This window comes from Trematomus bernacchii, unplaced genomic scaffold (assembly GCF_902827165.1).
Source record: "Trematomus bernacchii unplaced genomic scaffold, fTreBer1.1, whole genome shotgun sequence".
Taxonomy (NCBI): Eukaryota; Metazoa; Chordata; class Actinopteri; order Perciformes; family Nototheniidae; genus Trematomus; species Trematomus bernacchii.
This window is the reverse complement of record NW_022987776.1, coordinates 485,200-500,234: the sequence shown is the minus strand read 5'-3', so window position 1 is coordinate 500,234 and position 15,035 is coordinate 485,200. Positions and strand designations below refer to the sequence as shown.

Sequence of the window (15,035 nt, the reverse complement as noted above, 5' to 3'; positions counted from 1 at the left end):
TGTGTGTGTGTGTGTGTGTGTGTGTGTGTGTGTGTGTGTGTGTTGTGTGTGGGTGGGTGTGTGTGTGTGGGTGTGTTGGTGGCAGATGTGGCGCAGTTATGTATTGTGTATATCCATGCTTCAACTAACTGGGTATAGATGCATTCTCTGTAGAGTTCTATGTTTTCTTGAGCCATACAGGTAAATAAATCCTGGATAATTATATGTAGCTTATGGTCCCGCCTTACCAATGATATCAACTTATCATCAACTAGATAAATGACATCAAAGTAACAGTCAAATCCAAGATGGCCGCCAGTCCGCTGTGTTTAATGTCCACGTCTTTTTTAATTTTGGAACCAAACGATGTAGAAAATAATTTAAGGTGTCATTTCCAACTGAATTGGACAAGGACAAGGTAGACATTTACCAAAAAATAAGCTGTCAATCAGTTGAAATTTGTAAATGAACATCCAGTGGTTGATTGGGTGGGCAGCGGTTGGCCCCACTCACCCGTTGCTATGCGGCTTAAAGTAAACAGATATGGTTCTAAACTGTATTGAAGTAAACATGTATTATTTTGAATTGTATTTTAGTGAACATGTATTGTTTGAACTGTTTTAAGTAATCACATATTATATGTAAAATACAATATCTATATATGTGACATATATAGATATTGTCTTTTCACTTACAACTCACTGACCCAGAGATCCTGTTACACACACATACACCTCCTCCCACCAGCACACACACATATTATTTTCAAGGTTCTTTCTGGGCATCAATATATCTGTGTACAATGTTTCGCTGCTCAGGAAGGAAGGAAGCTTTTTCACAGAATATACATTTATATATTTATAATTTATACCCTTTAATTTAAACCCCCTGTTTTAGAGTCACTATGTGTCAGTCAGTGCTGGCTGTCATCATCTTTTCAGCTCTTCCTCATCTCTGCCACAGCTGGGGATCGAACCGCGGACCTTCCGCTCCCCACATTTTTTTTTTTTTTTTCACTTTTTGGGCCCACTTTCCTCTCCTTGCCCCCCTGCTTTCATAGAGAAGAATGGGCAGTATCCTCAACATATGCCTTCTGCTGTTCTTCTATGCATGTTCCAAATGTCTGACCAATGGCTGTCCAGGCTTGGTTCCATCTTTCGCCCAATAGGGAGGCCGGATATGTTCCAAATTAGAGAATCAAACTTTCGGGGCTTTTGGCGTCCAATCGGTGAGGCGGATTTGTTCCATAATTCTCAGCAATCTCTCCTCCCTCCGCCCTTGTTTCCCACGGGTATTCATACTGACTGACTTCAACAAAGCGACACTGTGAGTAAAATGTGCATTAATTATTAGCAAATACGCGTGTAAACACTATTACAAACGCACTTCTATGTCCGAGATTAGTCATACTGAGTTAACCGTGGTGTTTGTACGGTACTTTGTGAACTGCTGTGTGTGTTTACCTTTAGCTAGCGGCTAAGCTAGTGGGACGCTACGGAGCCCAGCTATCCGCCCTCTGAAGCTTTTATGGCGGACAGGTTGAGGAGGATGTCCCGCTCCTGTGTGTGTGTAACGGAGCTCAGATGAGAGGGCTCTGATTACAGTTTTAATCCTCTGTTTTCTGCCATATTTGATCAAATGATTTTCTGCCACAGGAGTTTGACAGAGAATAACTGAAAAAGTACACAGTAAAATAACTCATGGCCACTGAGTACCTGGAGTGCCGTCGATGCAAGAAGATGGTCGGCGGGTGGTCACAGGGCATCAAGAATGATAATGATAATAATAATATGTATTCAAGACTCTTTGCTCACAGCAGCACTTCTCTCTTCCTCCCTCCTTCATTTTCTCCTCAGGAGGAGATGCAGGGTCCTGATGGCCAGCCAGGATACCAGCATGTCCTGAAGCTGGCCAAGGCCCTGCTGGAAGCCAGGAGCCTTCAGGGGCTTTCTGACAAGAGGGTGGACGAACTCATGGCCCTCTGGCAACGCCTGCCCGAGCCGGACAGGCGACGAGTCGTCTACCCTCCCAGACACCGGGAGAGGCAGCTGAAGGGGCGGTTCAATGATAGCACTTTTTTCTTTAATTGTCTTTTATCTTTATTTATTTAAATCTATTTTAAAATAAAAACTCTGAACTGAACTTTGTGTGGAAACTTTATTTAGAATTCATTACACGTCGTCTGATATTTCACTGCAACACGGGTCAATAAAACACAACATGGTGCATAAATAAGCACAGTAGAGATGATGAAATGATACACACACACATATATATATATATATATATAATATAACGTGCATCATAATACAGCTCTGTAGTACAAACCTTTCTTTAATCAAATCAGTTTTATTGATTCAGATGTTATCTCGCAGCACTTTACAGATACTCTACCGTACTCTTTGTAGTTTATTACAATCATCATCATTTACCAAAACCCCCTGTTTCAGAGTCACTATGTGTCAGTCAGTGCTGGCTGTCATGGCTGTCCCTCCTCGAACTCAGATCCAGAGAGCAGTTTACAACCAAAGACTGAGGACGACACTGGAGACTCTTCTGAACCTGACGCTGAACACAGTGCTGATTGGAAGGAGACCAGAGAACCTGCCTCAGGCTCAAAGTCACTGAAAAATAGACAAGAATCTGTCAGTGATCCACGACGTAGTGCTGAAAAGAAACCACTCAGCTGCTCAGTCTGTGAGAAAGCTTTTAGACATAGAAGAGATCTAAATCCACACATGAGAATCCACACAGGAGAGAAACCCTTTCGCTGCTCAGTTTGTGAGGAAGCTTTTTCACAGAATATGCATTTATATATTTATAATTTATATTTTTAAATAAAACTCTGAACTGAACTTTGTGTGGAAACTTTATTTAGAATTCATTATGCAACTTCTGATATTTGACTGCAACACGGGTCAATAAAACACAACATGGTGCATAAATAAGCACAGTAGAGATGATGAGATGATACACACACACATATATATATATATATATATATATATATATATATATATATATATATATATAATATATGATGCATCATAATACAGCTCTGTAGTACAAACCTTTCTTTAATCAAATCAGTTTTATTGATTCAGATGTTATCTCACAGCACTTTACAGATACCGTACTCATTGTAGTTTATTACAATCATCATCATTTACCAAAACCCCCTGTTTCAGAGTCACTATGTGTCAGTCAGTGCTGGCTGTCATGGCTGAGAGGGGAGCTCTTCCTCATCTCTGCCACAGCTGGGGATCGAACCGCGGACCTTCCGCTCCCCACGGGCCCACTTCCCTCTCCTTGCCCCCCTGCTTTCACAGAGAAGAATGGGCAGTATCCACCTCCTTCAGATCCACGTTCGTCTCCTCGGTGGTCATACCGGCGACTGTCCGTTAATTTACCGTTAATTAATCTAATGTAAGAACCCGGTGAATCCCAGTGCTGCACGTTGAGAGGTGGTCGTGATGTCTGTCTGTCTGTAACACTGCAGACAGGTGGTGCGTTCAAAGCTGTGGGAAATATGGAAACTCATGTTGACCGCACAATTTTAAAATATCAGTTTGAAGGCGAATCGAATTCATGGTTTCCCGTGAAAACAGAGTCCTAGCTTTACCTTTCCGAGTAGATGTGTACACGATGTTTTTTAAACAACACACTTAAATAAATACATGTAAGAAATAACAAGATTAAGTGAAGTTTGCGAGCAGAAACGTGAACCTCAACCTTTGAGTCTAAAGGAAACACTTAGATCTACACACCCGAGGACAATAAAGTCATAAAAGTCCATATTTGATCTTGTCTTGTTGTAGTTTTTAAGAGATAAAGAGATTGAAGGGAAAGCGTTGAACACAGTGAGAGGCTCCACTCGGCAGCTGCAATACCACCAGCGGCCATGGCGGCGCTGTGTCGCCTAAATCAAATCTTTGAAAAATCATATAAAATCATTAAAATATGATTAAATATGATTAAATATGCCAATATAGAACGCTTCACGAATTTTTTCTCTGTTCCAATGTTCCAATTTCTGACCAATGGCTGTCCAGGCTTGGTTCCATATTTCGCCCAATAGGGAGGCCGGATATGTTCCATAAGAGAGAATCAAACTTTTGGGGCTTTTGGCGTCCAATCGGTGAGGCGGATTTGTTCCATAATTCTCAGCAATCTCTCCTCCGTCCGCCATTGTTTTTTCACACTGACTGACTTCAACAAAGCGACACTGTGAGTAAAATGTGCATTCATTATTAGCAAATACGCGTGTAAACACTGTTACAAACGCACTTCTATGTCCGAGATTAGTCATACTGAGTTAACCGTGGTGTTTGTGCGGTACTTTGTGAACCGCTGATGAACTGCTGTGTGTTTACCTTTAGCTAGCGGGACGCTACGGAGCCCAGCTATCCGCCCTCTGAAGCTTTTAGGGCCGACAGGGGGAGGAGAATACAACGCTGTGTGTATTTATCGCTAAGCTAGCTGGACGCTACGGTTCAGGTATCCGTCCTCTGAGGCATTTATGGCGGACAGGTTGAGGAGGATGTCCTGCTCCTGTGTGTGTGTAACGGAGCTCAGATGAGAGGGCTCTGATTACAGTTTTAATCCTCTGTCAAACTGCATGTTTTCTGCCATATTTGATGAGATAAAATGATTTTCTGCCACAGGAGTTTGACAGAGAATAACTGAAAAAGTACACAGTAAAATAACTCATGGCCACTCAGTACCTGGAGTGCCGATGAACACAGATTCTGTGTTCAATAGAGAGGGCATCAATAGTGATAATAATAGTGATAATAATAATAATAATAATATGTATTCAAGACTCTTTGCTCACAGCAGCACTTCTCTCCTCCTCCCTCCTTCCTTTTCTCCTCAGGAGGAGATGCAGGGTCCTGATGGCCAGCCAGGATACCAGCATGTCCTGAAGCTGGCCAAGGCCCTGCTGGAAGCCAGGAGCCTTCAGGGGCTTTCTGACAAGAGGGTGGACGAACTCATGGCCCTCTGGCAACGCCTGCCCGAGCCGGACAGGCGATGAGTCGTCTACCCTCCCAGACACCGGGAGAGGCAGCCGAAGGGGCGGTTCAAGACAGCGAAGGGGAAGAACACCTCCTGTCCTGGGAAGGAGAGTCTCCAACGGTAAGACTTGCTTCAAATATTCCTGTTTCCTGTACTAAATATTGGCTGCGTATTAACCCTCACTGTCCTCTCCGTGACTCAGCTGTCTTCTCGGGTTTGTCTTACAGGTTCTCTCGGCAGTACAGGTGGGACAAGGACAGCCCTTCAATTACAACATCCCGGAGGTGCCGGGACCTTCAGGGGTGGGTCTGCCTGCCTCATCTGGCCACATCCCCCCTCCTCCTCCTCAGACACTGCTCCCGGCTGTCCCTCTCATGGCTGCCTCTGCTGCTCAGCCTCCTCCTCTTCGTGTGCCCAGGACAACAGCCTACAGGAAGAGGAAGGCGGCGGAGGCTGATGCTGCAAGGGGTGGGCCGTCGCCCGGGAGCAGACAGGTCAGTACACCTGCAGCAAGTGTGGCCAGGCCAAGAGGATCGACACTGGCCACACTCGCATTGCAGGTGTGTCTTACTGTGCGGCTGCCGGTGGGAAAACTGGCGGGAGATGAAAAGACTCAAAAGGGACCCAGAGGGAGGGGGAATGATAGCACTTTTTTCTTTAATTGTCTTTTATCTGTATATATTTGAATCTATTTTAAAATAAAACTTTGAACTGAACTTTGTGTGGAAACTTTATTTAGAATTCATTACACAACGTCTGATATTTCACTGACACACGGGTCAATAAAACACAACATGGTGCATAAATAAGCACAGTAGAGATGATGAGATGATACACACACACATATATATATATAGATATAATATATGATGCATCATAATACAGCTCTGTAGTACAAACCTTTCTTTAATCAAATCAGTTTTATTGATTCAGATGTTATCTCACAGCACTTTACAGATACCGTACTCATTGTAGTTTATTACAATCATCATCATTTACCAAAACCCCCTGTTTCAGAGTCACTATGTGTCAGTCAGTGCTGGCTGTCATGGCTGAGAGGGGAGCTCTTCCTCATCTCTGCCACAGCTGGGGATCGAACCGCGGACCTTCCGCTCCCCACGTTCCGTGAGGAGCGGGGCCCACTTCCCTCTCCTTGCCCCCCTACTTTCACAGAGAAGAATGGGCAGTATCCACCTCCTTCAGATCCACGTTCGTCTCCTCGGTGGTCTTACCGGCGGCTGTCCGTTAATTTACCGTTAATTAATCTAATGTAAGAACCCGGTGATTCCCAGTGCTGCACGTTGAGAGGTGGTCGTGATGTCTGTCTGTCTGTAACACTGCAGACAGGTGGTGCGTTCAATGCTGTGGGAAATATGGAAACTCGTGTTGACCGCACAATTTAAAAATATCAGTTTGAAGGCGAAACGAATTCATGGTTTCCCGTGAAAACAGAGTCCTAGTTTTACCTTTCCGAGTAGATGTGTACACGATGTTTTTTAAACAACACACTTAAATAAATACATGTAAGAAATAACAAGATTAAGTGAAGTTTGCGAGCAGAAACGTGAACCTCAACCTTTGAGTCTAAAGGAAACACTTAGATCTACACACCCGAGGACAATAAAGTCATAAAAGTCCATATTTGATCTTGTCTTGTTGTAGTTTTTAAGAGATAAAGAGATTGAAGGGAAAGCGTTGAACACAGTGAGAGGCTCCACTCGGCAGCTGCAATACCACCAGCGGCCATGGCGGCGCTGTGACGCCTAAATCAAATCTTTGAAAAATCATATAAAATCATTAAAATATGATTAAATATGGCAATATAGAACGCTTCACGAATTTGCGTGTCATCCTTGCGCAGGGGCCATGCTAATCTTCTCTGTATCGTTCCAATTTTAGTATATGTGCTACCGTAGTAACACAATAACAACCTGTATCTGAGGGGTTAATATAGGTCTTTGAGCATGAAGAGCCTTGTCTTGGGGTAGCAGAACACATACAGCTAAAAAGGAGCAAAACACTGGCTTTAAATGGCTTTAAAAGGGCATAAAACACAGCATGCGGAGGTCTGAAAGCTAATGCTGTGAGTCTGGCACCTTAAAAGACTCCTCAGGACCGGCTCTGACCCACGTTAGGTCCAGTCTGACCTGTTGAGGAACTGCTAGGGCTCATGGGAACTTTATGCAGAGCACTTTCACGTCACACAGCCAGATCTACTCACCCCTCCTCCTCCTCCATTCATTCCACAGAGGCAGACGGGGGTGGGGGAGGCACACGGGGGGTGGGGGAGGCACACGGACACCCACATGTCTTCTGCTCTTCCACTCAGACGTTCACGGCAGCAACAACCTCCTCTGATCCACACAGACGGAGGATTTCAGCTCCAGGCGTCAGGCAGTGGACTCCTGGAGCTGCTGAGCTGCTGTTAGATCAAGCCTGAGCGGAAAGAGAGACACAGTTTGGGTGAATTTCACAACCAGAAACAAGCCTGAAAACAGAAGCTGTGTGTAAAGAAATCAAGCAGGAGAAGAAGAAGAAGAAGAAGAAGAAGAAGAAGAAGAAGAAGAAGAAGAAGAAGAAGAAGAAGAAGAAGAAGGAACAATGTGGAGGATACAGCTGAAGCTTCATGTATTGGATCATGTTGGAGCACAGCTTCATTATTTTAGAGGCTTTAGAAGGGAATAGGAAGAGGTCTTTGGTCTGCATGACAACATCTGCCTTGAATGGAGTACACTGAAACACATACAGACAGGACATATGTACACATTTACAGTTTAACTAACAAGGTTCCTGAAAACATTCCCAAAACATGTTTGTACAACTGATCTGACTTTTATTTAAGTGAATAAACTCTAAAATGTTATAGTTTTTGCTACTTCCTGTTTACATTCAAAAAATGCTAGTGCAGTTTCACAAACTCACCACCAGGTGTCAGCCTGAGACCAGTGTGTGCAGAAAGGAGCTGCTGTCGCTGGTCTCTGAAGAACAAACACAAAATACTGTATAAAACAAAAGAAGCAACCTATGATATTCAAATGTAGTTCATGTGCATTATGCATTGTTTCAACAGTAATACATCCACAAAACATGCAGTAATACTGTGTGGTCGGGAATCGCCAAACCAAAGTCCATTAATAAAATCTCACTTTTTACATTTGTTTCTCTTTTTTATAAAAAGTTCTCACCGCCACAAATATTAAAACAGTGCTTTCTTAATCCAGAGCAGTGTTGCCAACTCGGCGACTTTCTCGTTGAATTCGGCGGCTTTCCAAACCCTCCGGCTACTTATCTTTGTCAAAAGCGACTAACGACTAATTTAACGACTTGTAATGGTGTTAATAGGGACTTTTCTGGTGTTTGGAGACTCACATATTGTTCAGCAGTTAACGAGCCGCGGGTGCTGCCGTGAGCCCCTCTGCCCTCCCATAGTCTACTCACAGGCGCTCAGACTCACAGTTGCCTCCCGCAGCAGCTCAGCTGCAGTCAGAGCAGAGAGGAGACAGCCACACTCTCCCGCGTCGAGACTGCAAATGAATTGCTCATGAGCGGGATTTAAATGTAAAATGTAAATGTTTCTTCACTGTCACTGTCACACTATAATAAACTGCCTTTGCTTTGCTTTGACTCACACAGCCTTAGTCACTTAATCACCTCGTCCACTGTGTGTGTGCCTCTATGACAAGCTAAACATCCACGTATAGGTCATCATGTCACAGTCTAAACCAGGGGTAGCCAACACGGTGCCCGCGGGCACTTGGTCGCCCGCAGAGGCAACGTGAGTCGCCCGCGGGGCATGTTCTAAAAATAGCTCGCCAAGCAAATCCAAAATGTATAAAATACACAAAACAAAAAAGGAAATGTAATTAAAAGAATCTACCCTATGCATAAACGAAACCTAAATCATAGCGAACTCCATCTACTTACTACAACTCTATATCTATCTAACACCCCTCCTCCCCCGACCCCCAAAATTAATATCTACCAATCACGTTCTTGCTTGATTTGCGGGACCAGCGTTGCAGTCTGGAAGAAAAGCAATGTGGCACCTCCCCGCTGATTTTCCTTCTGGCAGAATCTACACAACACATCAGCCCCATTAAACAGCCTATCATGCCAGCCTATACAACACATGGGGGGCAGAGTTTTACTCTGTGTGTTGCAACTTGCATATCTTTATTGCACTTGACGCACACACACGCATGGCGTAATTTCCACCTGGGACAGGGGGAAATGTCCCCCCCACTTTTCGAAATCCCGTTTGTGTCCCCCCACTTTAAAAATATGTTTATTTTTATTTTTTAACGCAAGCCGTCGATCGCCACGGAGGAGCTCACAGCCTCTGTGAGCGAGCGAGACAGAGCGAGCGAGAGAGCTAGGGAGGGAGAGGGGGAGAGAGAGGGGGGAGAGAGAGAGCGAGAGAGCTGGGGGGGAGGGAGGGAGGGAGAGAGAGAGAGCTAGGGAGAGCATACCTTTATCTATTTAATATAGATAAAGTAAGAAATCATTCCAATGTGTACTATAGGACAGTAAAAAAAATCAAAAAACAGTTTAAAAGGAGAGTGATTAGTAAAATAAGCATACATAAAAAGAAAAAATGCTAACTAGGTAACATAAGATAAGAATAAACCAGTTTAAATGATTTGTTATTGGTTGTGATCATATTCTAAAGATGTTTGGATTATTGAAAAGTATACAGCTCTCTTTCATCTGAGTGTTGAGAGCTGTATCCATCAATTCATGTTGTGCTCAAAGTGCTCCAGATTGATGCATTTCACTTCAACATTAAAAAATAATCTTCCTGGGGGTGCATGCCCCCCGACCCCCCTAGAGGAGGTGAGGACCCCCCTGGAGGAGGTGAGGCCCGTCCACCCCCAAATAAAGCAGGTTAAAATAATTAGATTGCATACATGTTCTTTTAGTAAACACTGCAAACGGGTCCCACAGACCCAAACAGCAAACAAAGGTTAAAGGTCAGCATATCATAATGTTAAAATGTGCTAAATATATACACCGCAAAAAAAGAAAAGAAAAGTAAAAGTAGCCCCCGACTTCTTGTTTTTTTTTTTTAAAGTAGCCCTCACCCTAAAAAAGGTTGGTGACCCCTGGTCTAAACTGTATTCACAAAAGTACAGAAAGGAGTGGGAATCAAACCCTGAGTTTAAAGGATGGTTGAAGCCATTTATTGGAGATGACACACACGGGCATACTATACTGCCTTTATTGTAAGGGAGATTTCTACTAAAAACTACTAAAACTACTTTCTACTTTTTCTAATAGAGACATTTCTGATCTACTGTCGTCTGGATTTACTCTGGTGGTTTCAAGTTTTGATCCTTGAAGGGGGTGGAACGTTTTTTTACCGCTCTTAGATGATATGCAAATTAGGCGATGACGTCATTTAGGGACTTCTGGCGACTTTTCGGACAGCCAATAGCTACTTTCCTTACTATGGAGTTGGCAACACTGATCCAGAGTGTAAACTGCATAATTCGGCATAGGATAAACACACCAATGAGCTTTATGTCATTAACTACTGTTATCCTAAATTTAGAATTTCCCAATTTGGGATTAGTAAAGTAGGCTATATATCTATCTATAAAGTATATATCTATCATATAAAATACACAGCGTAAGGAGGACACGAATGCGAGCAAAACAGTGTGTATATTTATATAATAGGCTATACTATGGTGTAAAACGCATATTATAAATTCTAATTATACAGGGATAAATTGTCTCTTTATTAGTAGTGATATAGCCGTAAGCACTTGGAGGACTCAAGCAAAGTCACCCCAATCACAGCCCGATAAATAAGAGTCAATAGTGTATAATTGTATTATATATACATGTTTATTTATATATATATTTACTGTCAATCTGATATTTTAATGGTAACTGTTGTGTATTCTACTCAGCCATAGCAGCTGTTGCTATGACGACTTTGGTCTTTCCCGTAGTAACCAGGTACATTTGGTTTATATTTCGTGGGATTACCTGGGATAGTTTTGTTCTAGTTGAAGGCCTCAGGTGTTTCTGATATATTCTTCCCTCATAGTCATCACTGTCAGTCAGAACAGAGACTGACATCTTCACAAATAAACTCTCTTCCGGGAAGATAAGGACGAACCGACGTTTCAAAATGGCGACAGGTGAACTCGTTTAAAAAGTAAGGACTTCAACAAAAACAAGGAAAACGTGTATTTAAGTTTTCCGGAAGTTAGTTTGCAGTTTTTGCTCAGATTAACTAAAGCCGGAAGATGTATCCTCTGGGAAGCAGTGTTCTTTACTTAATTATAAATACAAATACTTTGGTCTTAAAATACTCCACAAAGTATTTAAGTCCTGATTTAAAAAATATGACTAAAAGTAAAAAAGTATCAGGATAAATTAAAGTACATAATGTAGAAAGTACTCTGCAATATGACCCATTTCAGAATAACAAACTACAGAAGTATTATCAGCTAAATGTACAATATGTACAAGTACTCGTTATGCAATTTTCTTTTCACAATATTATATTATTATGGTTATTATTTCCCCCTGTTTTATACGTGGAATAGCTTTTAGTATTGTAATGTGTCAATGTGGACCAAATCTAAGTGATATACTGAGTAGAGAAGTAGTACAGTAAGTACAATTTTGAGGTACAACTTCACTTGAGTATTTCCATTGTACGCTACTTTCTACTTCTACCCCACTACAATTCAGAGGTTAATGGTGTACTTTTACTCCACTGCATGTATTTAATACCTTTAGTTACTTCACAGATGTGGATGAATGATGTGAAATATAACCAAGTGTTAAATCAGACTTTAGTTCCACCTGGAGTAAATCCACAAGCTACCCTGCAGTATACAAAGTCATTCAAACTAGCTGCACCTTTACCAGCTTTGAGAACACTTTCATGATCAATCATTATAAAACATATCATATATATTATTCTGAAATGGACCAATCTGCACAATGTATACTTTTACTGTCACTACTTTCACTATATTTTGATGAGAATACTTTTCTACTTTTAATTGAGGAACATTTTGAATGCAGGACTTTTACTGTAACAGAGTATTCCTACACTCTGGTGCTTCTACTTTTACTCAAGAACAAGATCTGAGTACTTCTACTTTTACTCAAGTACTAGATCTGAGTACTTCTACTTTTACTCAAGTACAAGATCTGAGTACTTCTACTTTTACTCAAGTACAAGATCTGAGTACTTCTACTTACTCAAGTACAGGATCTGAGTACTTCTACTTTTACTCAAGTACTAGATCTGAGTACTTCTACTTTTACTCAAGTACAAGATCTGAGTACTTCTACTTACTCAAGTACAGGATCTGAGTACTTCTACTTTTACTCAAGTACTAGATCTGAGTACTTCTACTTTTACTCAAGTACAAGATCTGAGTACTTCTACTTTTACTCAAGTACAAGATCTGAAACAATCATTATTACATCCTTATTTCCCTAGTAATCAGCACATGGTGATCATCTAAAGATCATACCATATTCTGTCTCTGTGGATCTGGATCAGGAGTAATGGATTCCTGTCGTGGCTCCATCCAGCTGAAGAGATCTCAGCGTCTCTTCCAGAAACTGATCACTGAAGCTGCCACTGGCCTCAGTTTCTCCCCGGACACACTGGAAGACCTAACACCAGGCAAAACCTCCTACAACCAGGCCGACTTCCAGCAGCTATTCAAGCCCAGTGGAGTCCTGAAACCGTTCGCAAAGAGGAATCTGTGTCGACCGGCTCCGAGGCCTCCAGGGAGATTCACAGGTTTACTTCCTTTAGTGAAGTCTGAGGATCAGGCACTTCTTCAGCAGCAGACGGTATATATTGTGCAGGAGTCCCAGAGTAGAACCAGGCCGACAGCAGCTAAAACGGACGGGAGCAGACAGGTCAGTCTGCAGCAAGTGTGGCCAGGCCAAGAGGATCGACACTGGCCACACTCGCATTGCAGGTGTGTCTTACTGTGCGGCTGCCGGTGGGAAAACTGTGGAGGAATGGCGGGAGGAGATGAAAAGACTCAAAAGGGACCCAGAGGGGGTGGGGGGGGATGATAGCACTTTTTTCTTTAATTGTCTTTTATCTTTATTTATTTAAATCTATTTTAAAATCAGGGATGCAAACTTGTCACCTTTTGGCGAAATTCGCCGTTTTGAATCCAAAATAGGTCGTTTGTGTGATTCATGTAGATCTGCAATAAAAATATTTTTGGGACCCGGAGTAATCTGCGGCCGCAAGCTATTATGTGCCATCATGACACGCATGGTGTTCTTTTTTTATATATTATAATGAAGCGCGAGCTGTGTGCTCGAGTCTTCCTGCCTGTCGGCTCTGCTCATGGATGTATAATAAGGCTCTGCTGCTCCGGATGAGGGTCTAGCTTCAGCAGCTACATTACCTACGGTGCGTTCGTTAATATTAACTGTGCGGTCCGGAGTCACTGTGGCACAGACTGGACCGCTGGTGAACAGCTGTTAGAACGGGCCGTTCAGGTGTTCAGAGCAGAGCTCCCTGTCGGAGCGGCAGAGCGTGATGTGCACTGAAAAGTTTTCCTGTCGCAATATTATCGTTGAGCTAGCTAACTAGCATACATTGTCACTATCTGCTAACGTTAGCTTTAGCCTTCGTTTTCAAATAGTTTTTTTCATAGGCTATAAACAGGTGGTATTAGTATAGATCTTGTACTTGAGTAAAAGTAGAAGCACTCAGATCTTGTACTTGAGTAAAAGTAGAAGCACTCAGATCTTGTACTTGAGTAAAAGTAGAAGTACTCAGATCTTGTACTAGAGTAAAAGTAGAAGTAGAAGTCCTGCATTCAAAATGTTCCTCAATTAAAAGTAGAAAAGTATTCTCATCAAAATATAGTTAAAGTAGCGACAGTAAAAGTAGTCATTGTGCAGATTGGTCCATTTCAGAATAATATATATGATATGTTTTATAATGATTGATCATGAAAGTGTTCTCAAAGCTGGTAAAGGTGCAGCTAGTTTGAATGACTTTGTATACTGCAGGGTAGCTTGTGGATTTACTCCAGGTGGAACTAAAGTCTGATTTAACACTTGATTATATTTCACAACATTCATCCACATCTGTGAAGTAACTAAAGGTATTAAATACATGTAGTGGAGGAAAAGTACACCATGTACCTCTGAACTGTAGTGGAGTAGAAGTACACCATGTACCTCTGAACTGTAGTGGAGGAGAAGAACAAAGTAGCAACACATTGAAATACTTAAATAAAGTACAAGTATCTCAAAATTGTACCCAAGTATAGTATTTGAGTTTATGAACTTAGTTACTTTACACCACTGGCTATAAAGATAGAAAGACTAAGTCTTGCACAGAGGCATGAAAATACATTTTCAAAATGCTCACCAGTCCTGCCAAAGTTATAAACTGACTGCTACACAATTCAAATAAATGCTTTTATACATTTCTATTAGATGTGACTCTTTGGTGTTTCTGTTATTATTAACTGCTTTAGTTGTTCTGACTGCTAACATCCTGTTATTCCTCATTTTAAAGCCGATATTCCGTGGGGTCGGGGGGCTCGGATCCTTGTCACCTTTTTCATACCTGATGAGTTTGCATCCCTGAATATACGAATCAGCAGCTTTAAGAGTTGAAGACACTATTATTTTCTGTTTTCTCTAATGCACCTGAAAGTGGGCGAGGCCGTCATTTTGTCCGGAAGTGATGTTAGCGCCCTCGTGCCAGCGCCATATAGAGAGAGAGTTATGACAACGGAAGTCCAAAATGCTTGATCATCACGTGGTTCAGGGAGAATCAATAGTTCCCCGGAAGTTTGTGGCGGGACATATGAATGCATGATTACCGGAGATAGAACTACGATTTTTGGTAATAAGTAGTGAATAAAGGTTTTGATCATGAGATACTGTGTTGAAGTTATGATAGCTATGTTCCTCAGATTGGCATGATGACACAGCCCCTAGAGAGATAGGCATATGACTGTCATGCTTATTGCTTACGCAGGCCTTAGCTAATCTGAGCTAATGTCAGAATACTGCTT

General features: G+C 42.1%; 1 protein-coding gene, 1 long non-coding RNA gene and 1 other non-coding gene across 6 annotated transcripts; 1 reads left to right on the top strand and 2 right to left on the bottom strand.

Annotated features, from left to right (window-relative positions):
* The first annotated feature begins 1,242 nt into the window (after nt 1-1,242).
* LOC117497142 lies at nt 1,243-5,711 on the top strand. 3 transcript variants are annotated; one of them, XM_034149052.1, is made up of 4 exons: nt 1,243-1,305; nt 1,836-2,033; nt 5,075-5,115; nt 5,223-5,711. In XM_034149052.1, exons 2-4 carry the CDS (start codon nt 1,842-1,844, stop codon nt 5,695-5,697), a joined length of 708 nt encoding a protein of 235 aa, XP_034004943.1. In that variant the 5' UTR covers nt 1,243-1,305; nt 1,836-1,841; the 3' UTR covers nt 5,698-5,711. The 3 variants fall into 3 exon arrangements, with proteins under 3 accessions (XP_034004943.1, XP_034004942.1, XP_034004944.1); XM_034149051.1 differs by having other exon boundaries at nt 5,054-5,115; XM_034149053.1 differs by lacking the exons at nt 1,243-1,305; nt 1,836-2,033 and adding an exon at nt 4,084-4,206 and having other exon boundaries at nt 4,856-5,115.
* Nucleotides 5,712-6,811: 1,100 nt separating this feature from the next.
* On the bottom strand, nt 6,812-6,917 carry LOC117497148. Its single transcript, XR_004557351.1, has one exon. It is a non-coding gene; the product is annotated as a U6 spliceosomal RNA (small nuclear RNA).
* A 363-nt stretch (nt 6,918-7,280) lies between these two features.
* On the bottom strand, nt 7,281-8,769 carry LOC117497143. 2 transcript variants are annotated; one of them, XR_004557349.1, is made up of 3 exons: nt 8,365-8,769; nt 7,918-7,973; nt 7,281-7,728 (listed from the first exon to the last, which is right to left on the bottom strand). It is a non-coding gene; the product is annotated as an uncharacterized LOC117497143 (long non-coding RNA). The 2 variants fall into 2 exon arrangements; XR_004557350.1 differs by lacking the exon at nt 8,365-8,769 and adding an exon at nt 8,181-8,310.
* Between the last annotated feature and the right edge of the window lie 6,266 nt (nt 8,770-15,035).

Bases quoted from the DNA above. Each gene is read 5' to 3' on its own strand.
- LOC117497142 (XM_034149051.1), top strand. From the start codon at position 1,842: ATGCAGGGTCCTGATGGCCAGCCAGGATACCAGCATGTCCTGAAGCTG. The intron at 2,034-5,053 runs GGGCGGTTCAAT...AGGCAGCCGAAG, and splicing joins ACCGGGAGAGGCAGCTGAAG to GGGCGGTTCAAGACAGCGAA. The intron at 5,116-5,222 runs GTAAGACTTGCT...TTTGTCTTACAG, and splicing joins GGGAAGGAGAGTCTCCAACG to GTTCTCTCGGCAGTACAGGT.